The sequence below is a fragment of the Oryza brachyantha genome, chromosome 6 (genome assembly GCF_000231095.2).
Source record: "Oryza brachyantha chromosome 6, ObraRS2, whole genome shotgun sequence".
NCBI classification, from domain to species: domain Eukaryota; kingdom Viridiplantae; phylum Streptophyta; class Magnoliopsida; order Poales; family Poaceae; genus Oryza; species Oryza brachyantha.
This window is the reverse complement of record NC_023168.2, coordinates 11,992,647-12,004,800: the sequence shown is the minus strand read 5'-3', so window position 1 is coordinate 12,004,800 and position 12,154 is coordinate 11,992,647. Positions and strand designations below refer to the sequence as shown.

Here is a 12,154-nt window from a genome sequence, read left to right as displayed (position 1 = left end):
AAGGAACCTTGCACTGAGAATGGTCTTATATGCACATGCGTTGTACATGTAAGTAGAAAGTTAGATATTCATTAACGATGATAATGGTAATATCTTCTATGTGGTATTTTGTAAGAACAAGAATGACTAGGTTTGGCTCATATATGGAGTTGGAAACTCATTTGACAAGTTCATAACATTGATGAATTCCTAGGGTTCTAAGTGGAGCATGCTCGAACATTTTAAAACTTAGGTTAACTGATCCAATTAAAGGATATGCTAAGAATATTGAATAGTTATGCGTTTATTGTTATGTAGGACCTTTTGAACTCTCATCCTTTGCTTTAGCACGACTTACTAGCCCAATCGGTCCTAGAATTGTCATGCTGAATTATTGCCTAAATTTGACCGAACCGATCTAACATTTTACTTTTATCTATGATAATTAATTTGCAAGTCGTTTGTTTGCCCTCAATGTTAATAAGAACTCATGTGCAAAACAACAGAGATTTTTATTGTCTGTGCTTATTATAGTCTAAAAGACTATTTACCGCAAGTTGATTTTATTTACATTAGATTTCTAGTGATTTATGATTTTTATGCTATAAGAGAATTCATTTCAAGGTGAAGATTGTTAGGCATATGATCCGAATTATTATATATAATATATTTGAATTATATGATTAGTTTTCTAATATGACTACTAGCCTTTTTCTTTTAGGACTCGTAGAATTTTCTAATAAGACTCGTAGTCTCTTGCTTAGTTGATTTTCTAAGAGACTACTCGTAGTCCCTTATATATATATCTTGTAAGCTGTGCAGGAAGCGTGCGACGGTCCGATATATTTATCACAATGGTTATTGTCGGTTGACATCCGTGGTTCTTTTTTTCTACAAGTGTTTCCATGATAAATTTTGTGTCTTTGCTGGGATCAATTTCTCTAACACTTTCAATCATCCCACACATATTAAAACAAAAGGACTAAACCATACGTCACTTTCTCAAATTCCAATTTCCATTTATCAAATTCTAACAAACATATCCATTTCTTTTTAAACTCCAATGAATTGGCTACTTAAAAAACAAAATATTTATGGGATAGATAAAGTTAAGATAAAGCCTTTTTATCAAGATGAAGGCTGCGTTTGTTATGCCAGATTTTTCCTATATATTTTTCTTGGTTTTTGATGCATGCTTTCTGAACTGTTAAATAAGATGTTTTTAATAAAAAGTTTATATACAAAAGTTCATTATCTAAGTTTCCTAAAATAAACTTTCAATTTTATAGTAATTAGTTTCATTATTTATGCTATTAAAATATATTAGGAAAATCGGATAATCTTGGGTCCTTTTCGTCCTGTCTCGTAAGTTGTGCAGTTTCAGCATCTCCAAGAGATGTCTAAAATTGATCCCTAAAATAATTTGGGAATTGAGCAAGAAAATATATTTTTAACATGTTTCTAACGTTTCTAATACTTACACATGCCTAAAATTAAATCACTTGTGTCCTAAATTTAGTGCAAGAATACTTGTTACTAGTACAAGTTATTCATTTTTAGATTTCTATTGAAGAAAAACATAAATTTTATGTCTAATATTTTTTATATGAACCTAATATAAATTTTTAAAAAGCACAATATTAACATTGTGCTCGTCAAATTCTGACCGGTCGACTCGACCCCGGTCGAGTTGCCTGGTGGAGTCGAGTGTTTCGACGGCGTGTGCTGCCGCCGCCCTATGAGCATTACTAAAATACAGCTGCGGAGATGCTGGTTTCCCCCTCCTCCATCCGCGCCCTCGCCTTCCATCGCCGCCCCCACCCTCTCACCCGCTTCCCCCAGCCGCGGCCGCCTCCACGCCCCAGCCCTGCTCCCCCCGCGTGCTCTGCCATGGCCTTCTCCGCGGAGCCGGCGCGCGAGGAGGCCGACGAGGAAGCTCTCCCGGCCGTCACCGGCTCCGGCGGCGGCGACGAGGTGGCCCCGGAGGAGTGGAGGCGATGGGGCACCTCCTCGCCGCTCCCGGCCATGGTGGCCAACGTCGTCCGCGAGCTTCTCGAGATGGAGGCCGAGGCCGGCGAGAAGATGCGCTTCGGCGGCGTCGGCTCCAAGATTAAGGTGACGCCTTCTCTGGCATCTTCTGCTCGATCCCCCTTCAGGCCTGGACGCTGTATGCGGATTCCGTGCAGTGCATTCCGAAGCTAATGCAGCATTGCAAGAATTGAGATGATTTGGGATGGCAATTGATTCAGGGTTTGGTCGTCCTCATTACTTGCAGGGTGATTTCAAAGACATGGAGGACAAGAAGCACAGAGCTGTCTACGAGACGCTCGCCGACTCGGACAAGAAGCTGCAGTACTTCTCTGCGCGCCAGATTGCTTGCCGCTTGCTAGGGAGTAGAGGATATCTGTGCCAGAAGGTGATGCGACGGTCTCAGCTGTCAAGCACTTGTTGCAGTGCTTAATTAATACACGATGCAGCAATCATGGTTTAATTCGTTGTTCAACTGAACTTGCTTTTTGCTAGCATTGATGTGCCCTTTCTTTGCTCTTCCTCATTTCCCACAGTTTGCCTGATCTGCCTACCTCTTACACTACAGTGTTGGCTACCAATGGAAGATTGTATGTGTGCAAAGCTTGGTTCTTGCAATCTATGGCATGGCATTAGATTCTGGCTATATATGCATCCAAAGGTCTCTTCAGAGGGGTTTATGTTAGAGTTTATTCTTTTGTTCTTTCATCAGGGTGTCCCAATGTCTCTAATTCTGTATTGCTGCAGGATTTTTTGCGCCAAAACAACACTGGAAAGTTACTCTGGCAAATATTTGGCATCCAAGCTGCACCCTTGTGTCTCTTTGGCATCCAAGAGCATGAAGACATCATGTGGGATTCATTCCAGCGTTCAGGTTGTCACAAAAATCAATACCAATTCTCATTTGTTAAACATTGAAATCAGTTACTATATGAGATGGTTTCAGGAGTTTTTTTTTTCTGGATAGTAGTTTAAATTAGCTTCACTTGCCAAGTTGCCATGCTTGCTCAACAATATTTTATTTTAAACTTATTTCACAAATAAGCTCTCCTGATATGTTCAAAATTTAAAACCTAGTTATTATGATATGGAAACTCAACAGGCTTTTAGACTCTCGTCTTCTGTTGTGATTACGTGCAAGGGGGATATGGAAAAGGTGCAAACTAAACAAATTTCAGTAGTGATTATACTATATCTGAAAGTTGATATATCATACATAGTAGTATTAAGCAAATAAGTAGTTTGCTTCTTTGGAGTTCTGTGTGCTAGTGTTTAGATGAGTGTATTCCAGTCCCAACCCTCAATTTGCAGTGTTATTTTTAATATAAAAGGAGCATGAAAATGTTCACAATTACCACCAATCTAACAAACTGGGGACATTGTCTTTGTGATTTCATTAGTGCATTGCTTATACTGAAAAACTGAAAATCCTTGCACAATTGATTATCATTTTCTTTTTCCATTATGTTCTTTTGTTTCAATTATTGCGTGGATTAATCAACTGTTGCATCTAGGAAATTGTTTTCATGGCTGCTGGATTTGAACATCAGAAGAAATCGGACCACAAGTACACATATGTGAATTGATTTTAAAATAAGACCCTTGAATGGATGCCTTGAATTATTTTCTTGTGCCCCACAGATGATTATTTCATTAACCCGTCATTTAGTGCTTTATTTTTCCTATATTTAGGAAGGATACATTTGTTTTTGTGCACTTCATGTTTAAATACTGTATATTTACATTCTGACATGGTTTTCTCCAGGAAAGGGAAAGGTTTCGTTTCTGTATCCAAACAAGAGTACAACCCCCATGTCTGTCAAAGATCTTAAATTCAATGGTTTGACCTTGAGTTGTGACCATCAGGAGGAGGCATGCTTTATGTTCTTTAAGTTGTATATTATAACTTGCAGTGTTGCACACCCATCTTTAATATTGAAAATTTGGTAGGGTAAACAGTTTTGCCATCTTATTTAACTACTTTGGTGATCTTTTTTTCGATTAGCTCCTTTTACCCAACATGATAAGTATCAATGACATTTGTGAGCAACTAGTTTCATGAGCTAATGCAGCAAGAACAAATATTTTCTAGTAGAAGTAACATGGATGGTAGTATGGTACTGCCAGCATTCTTTCTTTCTTTCTTGTAACTTTAGACATTGATGAGATCTCCATTACAGACACCCCCTTTGATCATTTCATTTTTCTAGTTATATGTTATCAAAGATTAAAAACATCAATAGTATCATCTGTACATGTCATATCCAAATATTTTCTGTATTTGCTGGTCAAAATTTTGAAATATTTCCTGTTCATTCTAGAACACCATGTAAATAAGTATGGAGAAAATAATGGACTATCTTTTGAAATGCAGGATGTGAAAGATGGGCCCTTTAACTTTGTTTTGCTTGATGGTACATGGAGTAATTCTGCTGCATTGTACAGAAGGTTGAAGGTATAGTTCAGTGTGTTTCACATTCAATATAATGTGCTCCCCTTTTGTCTGGATTTCTGTTTACATCTAAAAATGCTTTGTTCAAGTGATATTGAATTATTGAGGCTAATAAAACAAATGAAGTTCTAGTGAGCTTTAAGTTTGGATGGTACACCCTTCGTCCCAAAATATAGCTACCTTTAGTATTCAAAATTTGTCCCAAAATATAGCTACCTTTCTTGTCTCAACCGATCACAGTCATCTTCTGCTTAATTTCTCCACATACTTCCTCAGCTCAACCAATTACAGACATCCTTAATACCTGTGCACAACTCAAAAAGTCCTTATATTTTGGGACGGAGGGAGTACTCTACAACTTCTTGACATTATTGCCCTTGCATGATCTCCATGATGCAACTTTGACCATTACCTTTTAAGTTTGTCTTATATATTAATAAAACTATGATTATGAAGTGGAATGGCATATTCTCCAATTCCTAAGCCTGCATGGCATGAATGTAGCAACTCAATCTAATCCATGGAGAGCGTCAAGGGAGGAAGGTCTTCTCCTCTAGGATTCTCAGGCTGAAATTGTGACCTGTAATTTCGAGTATTAATGGTAACAGCACATTATCATTATGATATATAAAGGACATGAGCATAATATTTTCAAATAAGAAAGCCAATGGCAAACTGGCAATTAAAGAAAACGAATTACTCTTTACATAGTGGTCAGAAAAGAACAGCTTGCAGAATAGAGAAAATATTCGGTGATTTTAATTTCCTACATATGCTGTCATAATTCTGCACAAATTTGCATGAGTAGAATTTTACATAGGGATACAATGATATATATGTATTCTCAAAATGTCTAGAAAATATACCTTTATTGGGACAAAATGAAACTAAACGTGAATCATATCTAATACATATTAATATTATTGTAATTTTCACCTAATTAGTAATCCTTAATTAACATCAATGTTTGAATATTTGCTGTAACTCTTCGATATCACATATATTTCAAAAATATTCTTGATCAGATCACGAAATTCTGGAAACTGCACGAATGCACAATCACTCCAAATCTTAAAAAAAAAATCAGAATCCTATTCACAGTTATCCATGTGAATGGCTGAGTGTAGAACAGGGTTGGTCTTGAAGCATCTTGGCCACATAGATATTGCAAGGGTTGAAGTTTGAACGACTGCTACTCCTAAGCGGGTGTGGGCACATTGACAATTTGATATGCTAGGGGATGGGCTCTGAGGGAGTGGGACCAGTGGCAAGGGCCTTATTGGGGTGTGTTCTAAACTGGATTTTCCCTTAAACAATAAGCTGCTGCAATATTTTGAATTTTGATATTAGAGGTTTGTTTTTTTAAAAGCCCAATCAACAGTCATATATTGCAGTTCTATTATAAATCAACTTTTTGCCTCTTGTCCTGTCTAACACTTGTGTCCCTTCGGCAGTAAAGTTGGTCCTTTGCACACTTGTGTGATGTAGAACTGTCCTACCTTTCCTCTCTGCCCTATGATCATTTTTCCACAAAACCTTGTCCCTCCCTCCCCCCCCCCCCCCCAAAAAAAAAAAAGAAAAAGGAAAAAAAACTAAAATTGGACTTTAGATGATTTCGCACACCTCGCTAATGACTGAAAGAATGACTGCTCTGTGGCAGCCAGTTAGATCTAGATGAAGGGAGGTGTTTCTGGTCATTTCATTTCTTGGAGAAGTGCTGTAAGAACTAGTTCCTCCTTTTCTTTTTTGCCTTTTTGTCCAATTTGTAGAAGATTGGGATGTAATGGCCTCTTATGTGGTGACTTGCAAATACTACCTCCGTTTCATAATGAAGACTTCTTTCACACTGTCTAGATTCATATGGATGCTAATGAATCTAGATGTGTATACGGATAATATGCATTGATCAAATATTAAACGTAGGGAGTATTTCTTAATTGATCTGGTAAAATTGTGCTGGCGGAATTGGCCATGATCCTTCAAATAAAAGAAAAATTATTGGGTATGCGTGACTTTTATGGTGCTTCTTCCATTTGTTCTGTTATTCAGGCTGAAGGCATAGACCAGACCATCCAGCATAATTCTTTGCTGATTTGTTTGCAATTTGGAGATGAAATTAAATTATATATGTTGTAGTTTTGAGATTGATTTTACACCTTTGATATTTCAATCCATAATTTTGTTGCAAATAAAAACATTTCATGCAATAAAAACAACTCATCATCAAATTCCTGCCTCAAGTGAATTACAAAAGAAAAATGCCACTTCCGATATTAATCTTTTAAACTAGCTGGCCCAGAAAAATGGTGCTGTGGCAAAAGATTGGTTCAATTCAAAGCTTGCTTCTCAGCCTAGCCACTTCTAAGGGCAGACAGCCAAAAGAAGCTTCCAAGGAATCACCAGACACCCCCAAACCAGTCCATAGGTGGACTATTTGATTGTGCCATCAGAGATTCAGAGCACCATGTATCAGCCAGGTTTATTTTGGCCCTGATACTTGACTCTGATTTCCATTGCTAAGTCCAAACCAGTTATCATAATATATTTAAACAATGATAATTCGAGTTATTTCAGCAATTGGGAACTCTGTATTCCTCAAAGCAACAATGTTTATGCCACAAGTATATAAAACTACACACATAAACTCCATACAGTTTGTTTAGCTAACCAAATCCTAACATTGAGGTTTTATATAGGAGAGATGGACTGCAATATGGGGAGAGGAAGACATACCTTGCATCTCACTGTCTACACTTCGTGCCTCAGTGATGCATAAACTAAGGTGAGGTGACATAATTTTTTTCCTACATTCTTTGTTTTTACACTCTGGGTGTCTGCAACTCACTCCTGCTGATATGTTCTCATATTAGACCGCAACCAGCGTGGGATCGTACATGCACTGCAGCAGCAGCTGCTGGCCTCCTCTGGGAGTTGGACATGCGGTCTGAGCTCAGTGCCTTTGAGTTGGGAAATCAAGCTGAGGCTGTGGAGTGTTCATTGGATGTTTTACTTGATGCTCTCACAGCTCGGCGTCTTCGACTGGGACGATCTATAACTCGAAAACAGAGGCATAACAGGAACTGCATATAGTGTCGTGCCTAAAGCCCTAGGTTCATCTTTGTAGAATAGGAAAGCTGACTACATAGTTGCAGCGTTTTCCTTTCCTTTTTTCGGGGTCACTGGTAAGTGCTTAAGTATGAAAAACATTCCTTTTGCATGAAATTAATCTGGAGAATGCCTTCTATGTTTTCAGCTGTGTGATATTAACAACAGACTGAAACGGCAAACTAAGGCTGAAGATTATTCCTTTTTGGCAGGAAATTAATCTGGAGAAATCCTCCTTTGTTTTCAGCTGTGGCAATGCTAACAGACTGAAACGGCAAATTAGTTGCATATTTGTAAAACATGTGTTTTGTATCTTTAGGATAAACTGTACGATGTTATTGTGCTGAAAAGAATCGGAAATATACAAAATTTCCTACAATGTTCTTTAATATTGCAATCGGTCAAAATATGTTATCGTTTTGTTTCCATGAACTTCGTAATCTATACTGCTTTCGTTTTATGTTATGTTACTTTCTCGATAATACCGCTGACTTTTTGTTACATTGCTTAACCATTCATTTCATTCAAAATTTTTGTGCATTATATATGAAAATGCAAATTATAATCAAAATACTTTGTGATAATTTCAATCATAACAAAATAAATGGTGCTATCTCTAAAATAAATGGTATTATCTTTGTTTCATAAGGCTTTCTAGCATTATCTAATTTATATGAATACTAATAAATTTAGACATAAATAACATACATAGATGAATATAAACATAGCTAAAACAGCTTGTAATATTATAATATGAAACAATAATATAAAATAAAAGGAGTACCTATATATCTTTTTATTTGAATAAGATGAACGATCAAACACACAAAATCAATATAGTTTTGTAAAAAAATGTGTCCAGGATTGCTGGGCGACGAACCGACGACCACCCCGAACATAGCAGTTCAATACCGTTTAGACAATTCCACCGTAATTTTTGTATAAAACAGAGTAAATTTCATGGAACATATCCGAAAATGGGCAACGTTTTCAGGATCAACAAAAATACTAGAAACAGTTCTTCAGTTTAAAAACAGAAGTAACTCCATAATTGTGAGTCTCATTCGGCATCTGCTTAACTGAAAAGGAGAAACGTGAAGGTAATGAACAGAGTTTACCCCACATTATATTCATATTCAGGTAACAGAGTAAACGCATCTAAACTATAATATCATAATATGTAATGGCAAATATCAGCAGTGTGTATATTTACAGTTGCATAAGTACTCGGCTTACTTTGCATAAAGAGAAGCAGTAAAACCAGGGAAGTAAAAGCTATATATACAGACAAGAAAAAAAAAATTACCCGCGGCGCTTGCTGAGGCGCCATGAGTTTGGCTCGTGGTATCTATCATACAGAGGCTCAATCCTTTCTTGGCGCTTCCGCTTACTGATGTTCGTTGGGTCTACAGATCTGTAGAAGCTCGGTGCCAGTTCAACAAGCCATCTTGGGTCAATGGCTGTCAACTCCCTCATGTACTCTTTCGTGGTCATGACGATTTCATGATAGATAACCCACTCAGGCTGCTGCTGGAAGAGTGCACTGGCTGGGTGGATATAAACCTGCTGATGATCAGCAATGGTCCTGTATCCTCCCTGTGGATCCTTCCTGGCAGCCTGGAAGAAGAAACCAGCAGTGATGGCTTTCCTCACCTTGGTCAGATCGTTCCCGGCAGAGACAACGTCAAGTTTGTACTTGTCCATGATCTCAAGGAGCTGTTTCCTCACATCCTGTGCTCTCCTTAGGGATGTTAACTGAACAAAATTCTCATAGCACCATGGACCTGAAAATTGCTTTGCTTTCCATGCTTCATACACAGTGAGCAGCGTGATATGATCCCCTTCTGGCTGGAAAAAGTTGCCCTTTTTCCGATCTGCTTGAGCTTGTTTTTCCTTTGGCCGATAGAATATGTTCCCAGTTTGAATCATTGCAATGATGGTCAGTATTTCATCACTGCATCTGAGGTCCACACTAGCAAGGAGCATCTTTGAAAGTGGTGGTTCTTGTGGAAACTCAGCCATCCTTCTCCCTACTGTAGTAAGGAGACCCTCCTCGTCTAAGGCACCAAGGTTGTACAGTTGTTGCATGGCAGTTATGAGTGCTTGAGGTGCTGGGGGGTCCATGAAGTCAAATGACATTAGATCGTTTATTCCCATTGCCTTCATATTGAGGACCATCCATCCCAAGTTGATCCTCTGAATTTCTGGAGTAGTTGTCGGGGGCATTTCATTGCGATAGGCACTCTCAGTATATAGACGATAACACTTTCCTGGGCCTGTGCGTCCAGCACGCCCTGCCCTCTGTTTAGCAGATGCTTGAGATATTGGTGTGATGATCAGTGAATCCAGCCCTTGTTTTGGGTTATACACATTGAGTTTTGCAAATCCTGGGTCAACTACATAATATATCCCATCTATTGTAATAGATGCTTCTGCTATGTTAGTGGCCACAACCACTTTCCTCTTCCCAGGAGGAGTAGGTTCAAAGATCCTTGACTGCATTTCAGTTGGCTGAGCACTGTACACTGCATATATCAACAATTCTGGTACATCCTTACCCAAAGCCTTCATCCTCCCATAGAGACACTGACAGGCATGATCAATCTCTTCCTGGCCTGTTAAGAACAAGAGGATATCACCTTCAGGTTCAGTCAGATGGATCTGTAATACTGTGAGCAGCGCTGCATCCATGTAATCACTCTCTGGTTGTTTTGCATAGAGTATCTCCACAGGATATGTTCTCCCAGGAATGGTAAAAATATTACAATCAAAGAAATAACCGGAGAACTTTTCTGCATCAAGAGTGGCAGAAGTAACTATTAACTTGAGATCAGTTCTACGCCTAATTAGTTTCTTGAGTAAGCCAAATAGAATGTCTGTGAAGATAGTCCTCTCATGTGCCTCATCAAGCATGACCACTGAGTAAGAAGAGAGGTCACTGTCCAGCAAAATTTCACGAAGGAGCATGCCATCTGTCATGTACTTAATGACAGTATCTGGTCCAGTGTGATCATCAAAGCGTATGGAGTAACCAACTTCCTCTCCCAATCGGCAACCAAACTCTTCTGATACTCGCTTTGCAACTGATTCTGCAGCGACCCTGCGAGGCTGAGTACATGCAATTTTCCCCCTCGTAGTATAGCCTGCTTCAGCAAGGTACTGAGTAACCTGGGTTGTTTTCCCTGAACCAGTCTCACCAATAACGACCAGAACTTGGTTGTCACCAACAGCTTTGATAAGCTCATTCTTCAGCCTGTATATTGGAAGACTCTGCCTCTGCTCCTGGATTGAAAGCCTTGACATCTGACCAAACCTTACATTTTTCCCATAAGACTCTTTCTTCCACTCTGGCATGCTTTCCGCTGATAATCCAACACCCCGCAGCTCTTGTGCAAGATACCGCCCACCCACCTCAGGCACAGGATCCTCCCATGGCCGATTCAGATCCTTTGGGATGGAATCAACCATTGCTCGTTGCTCCTGGCTCCTGATATCCCGCCGCTCCTTGACAAGCGCGCTCTGCAGTGCCGCTGCTTGGCTCAGCGATCCATCAGGGTTCTTGGAAATCCTCACTGGAGACATATCAATTGAGGAACGATCCTGTCCCCGTAAGAATGCTGGCTCATCTTCATTAAGCTCAATCTCAAGCTCCTCCTCCACACCTTCCTCCTGGTAATTCATCCCCTCACCATCCTCATCATCGAACACTGGGTAGTCCTTCGCATCCAGCACCCCTGAAGCAATCAGCTGCTTCATTTCCCACCTCTCCGGTGAGCTCATCCGCTTGATTGGCCGCCGCGAAGCTGTGTCACTCTGGTTGTCCTGGGCTATCACAATTCCTGACACCCCTATCCTATTCCCAGTGGTGGCGGCTCGACGAGCGGACGGATTCGCCGTCGGCCTCGGCGCATCATCCTCCCTAGCACACTGCAACGGCAGGAGGTCCCTCCCGGTGTCCTGGTCGACGTCCCGCATCGACAATCCCAGCTTGTGGCCCTGTACGGTCACGATCTTGACGAACACCTCCTGCCCGCGCTTGACGGCGATGCGGCGACCGGGCATCTCGGAGACATGGACGAGCCCCTCGCGGCCGCGCGCGTCGTCGAGGCGGACGAAGCACCCGGCGTCCGCCACCCCGGTGACCCTCCCGCGGCACACCTGGTACAGCCCAGGTTCCCCAGCTTTCGCCACCTCCTTGGCTTCCTCGCAGCTCCGGGCATCGGAACCGCGAGAGGTAGGGTTCCGTGGGGCGGGGCCGTCGGCGGCGTTGGGAGGGATGGCGTGGATGACGGTGTGGAGGGTGCGCGCCAGGTAGTCCGGCAGCTCGGCCCCGTGGGCCCTGAGGCTGGCGTCGAAGTCGGCGACGGAAGGGGACGCGCGGCCCAGGTCGACGATGAACTCGGCGAGGACGCGGTCGCCGACGCCAAGATGCGTCTCGAGCTCCGAGCAGACCTTCGAGACGAGCGAGAGCTGCGTCAGCCGCCGGAGCCCGTCGCTGACCGCGCGGCCGGCCGTGCTCGACGCCGCCGCCATGGTGTTGGTTTTGGCGTGCCACAGCCGTGTGGGACGCGGAACAAGATGATCTCTACC

The 12,154-nt window shown here is 41.2% G+C and overlaps 2 protein-coding genes across 3 annotated transcripts; one reads left to right on the top strand and one right to left on the bottom strand.

The window, feature by feature from the left end:
- Nucleotides 1-1,687: 1,687 nt before the first annotated feature.
- On the top strand, nucleotides 1,688-7,943 carry LOC102712736. Its single transcript, XM_015838617.2, has 8 exons — nucleotides 1,688-2,094; nucleotides 2,255-2,395; nucleotides 2,576-2,668; nucleotides 2,755-2,881; nucleotides 3,773-3,879; nucleotides 4,382-4,462; nucleotides 7,156-7,241; nucleotides 7,330-7,943. The coding sequence occupies exons 1-8, from the start codon at nucleotides 1,747-1,749 to the stop codon at nucleotides 7,547-7,549; spliced, it is 1,203 nt and encodes a 400-aa protein (XP_015694103.2). The 5' UTR covers nucleotides 1,688-1,746; the 3' UTR covers nucleotides 7,550-7,943.
- Nucleotides 4,403-12,109, bottom strand: LOC102712732 (probable pre-mRNA-splicing factor ATP-dependent RNA helicase DEAH5). 2 transcript variants are annotated; one of them, XM_006655999.3, is made up of 2 exons: nucleotides 8,871-12,109; nucleotides 4,403-5,039 (listed from the first exon to the last, which is right to left on the bottom strand). In XM_006655999.3, the coding sequence occupies exons 1-2, from the start codon at nucleotides 12,095-12,097 to the stop codon at nucleotides 4,973-4,975; spliced, it is 3,294 nt and encodes a 1,097-aa protein (XP_006656062.2). In that variant the 5' UTR covers nucleotides 12,098-12,109; the 3' UTR covers nucleotides 4,403-4,972. The 2 variants fall into 2 exon arrangements, with proteins under 2 accessions (XP_006656062.2, XP_015694102.1); XM_015838616.2 differs by lacking the exon at nucleotides 4,403-5,039 and adding an exon at nucleotides 8,496-8,643.
- Nucleotides 12,110-12,154: the final 45 nt, after the last annotated feature.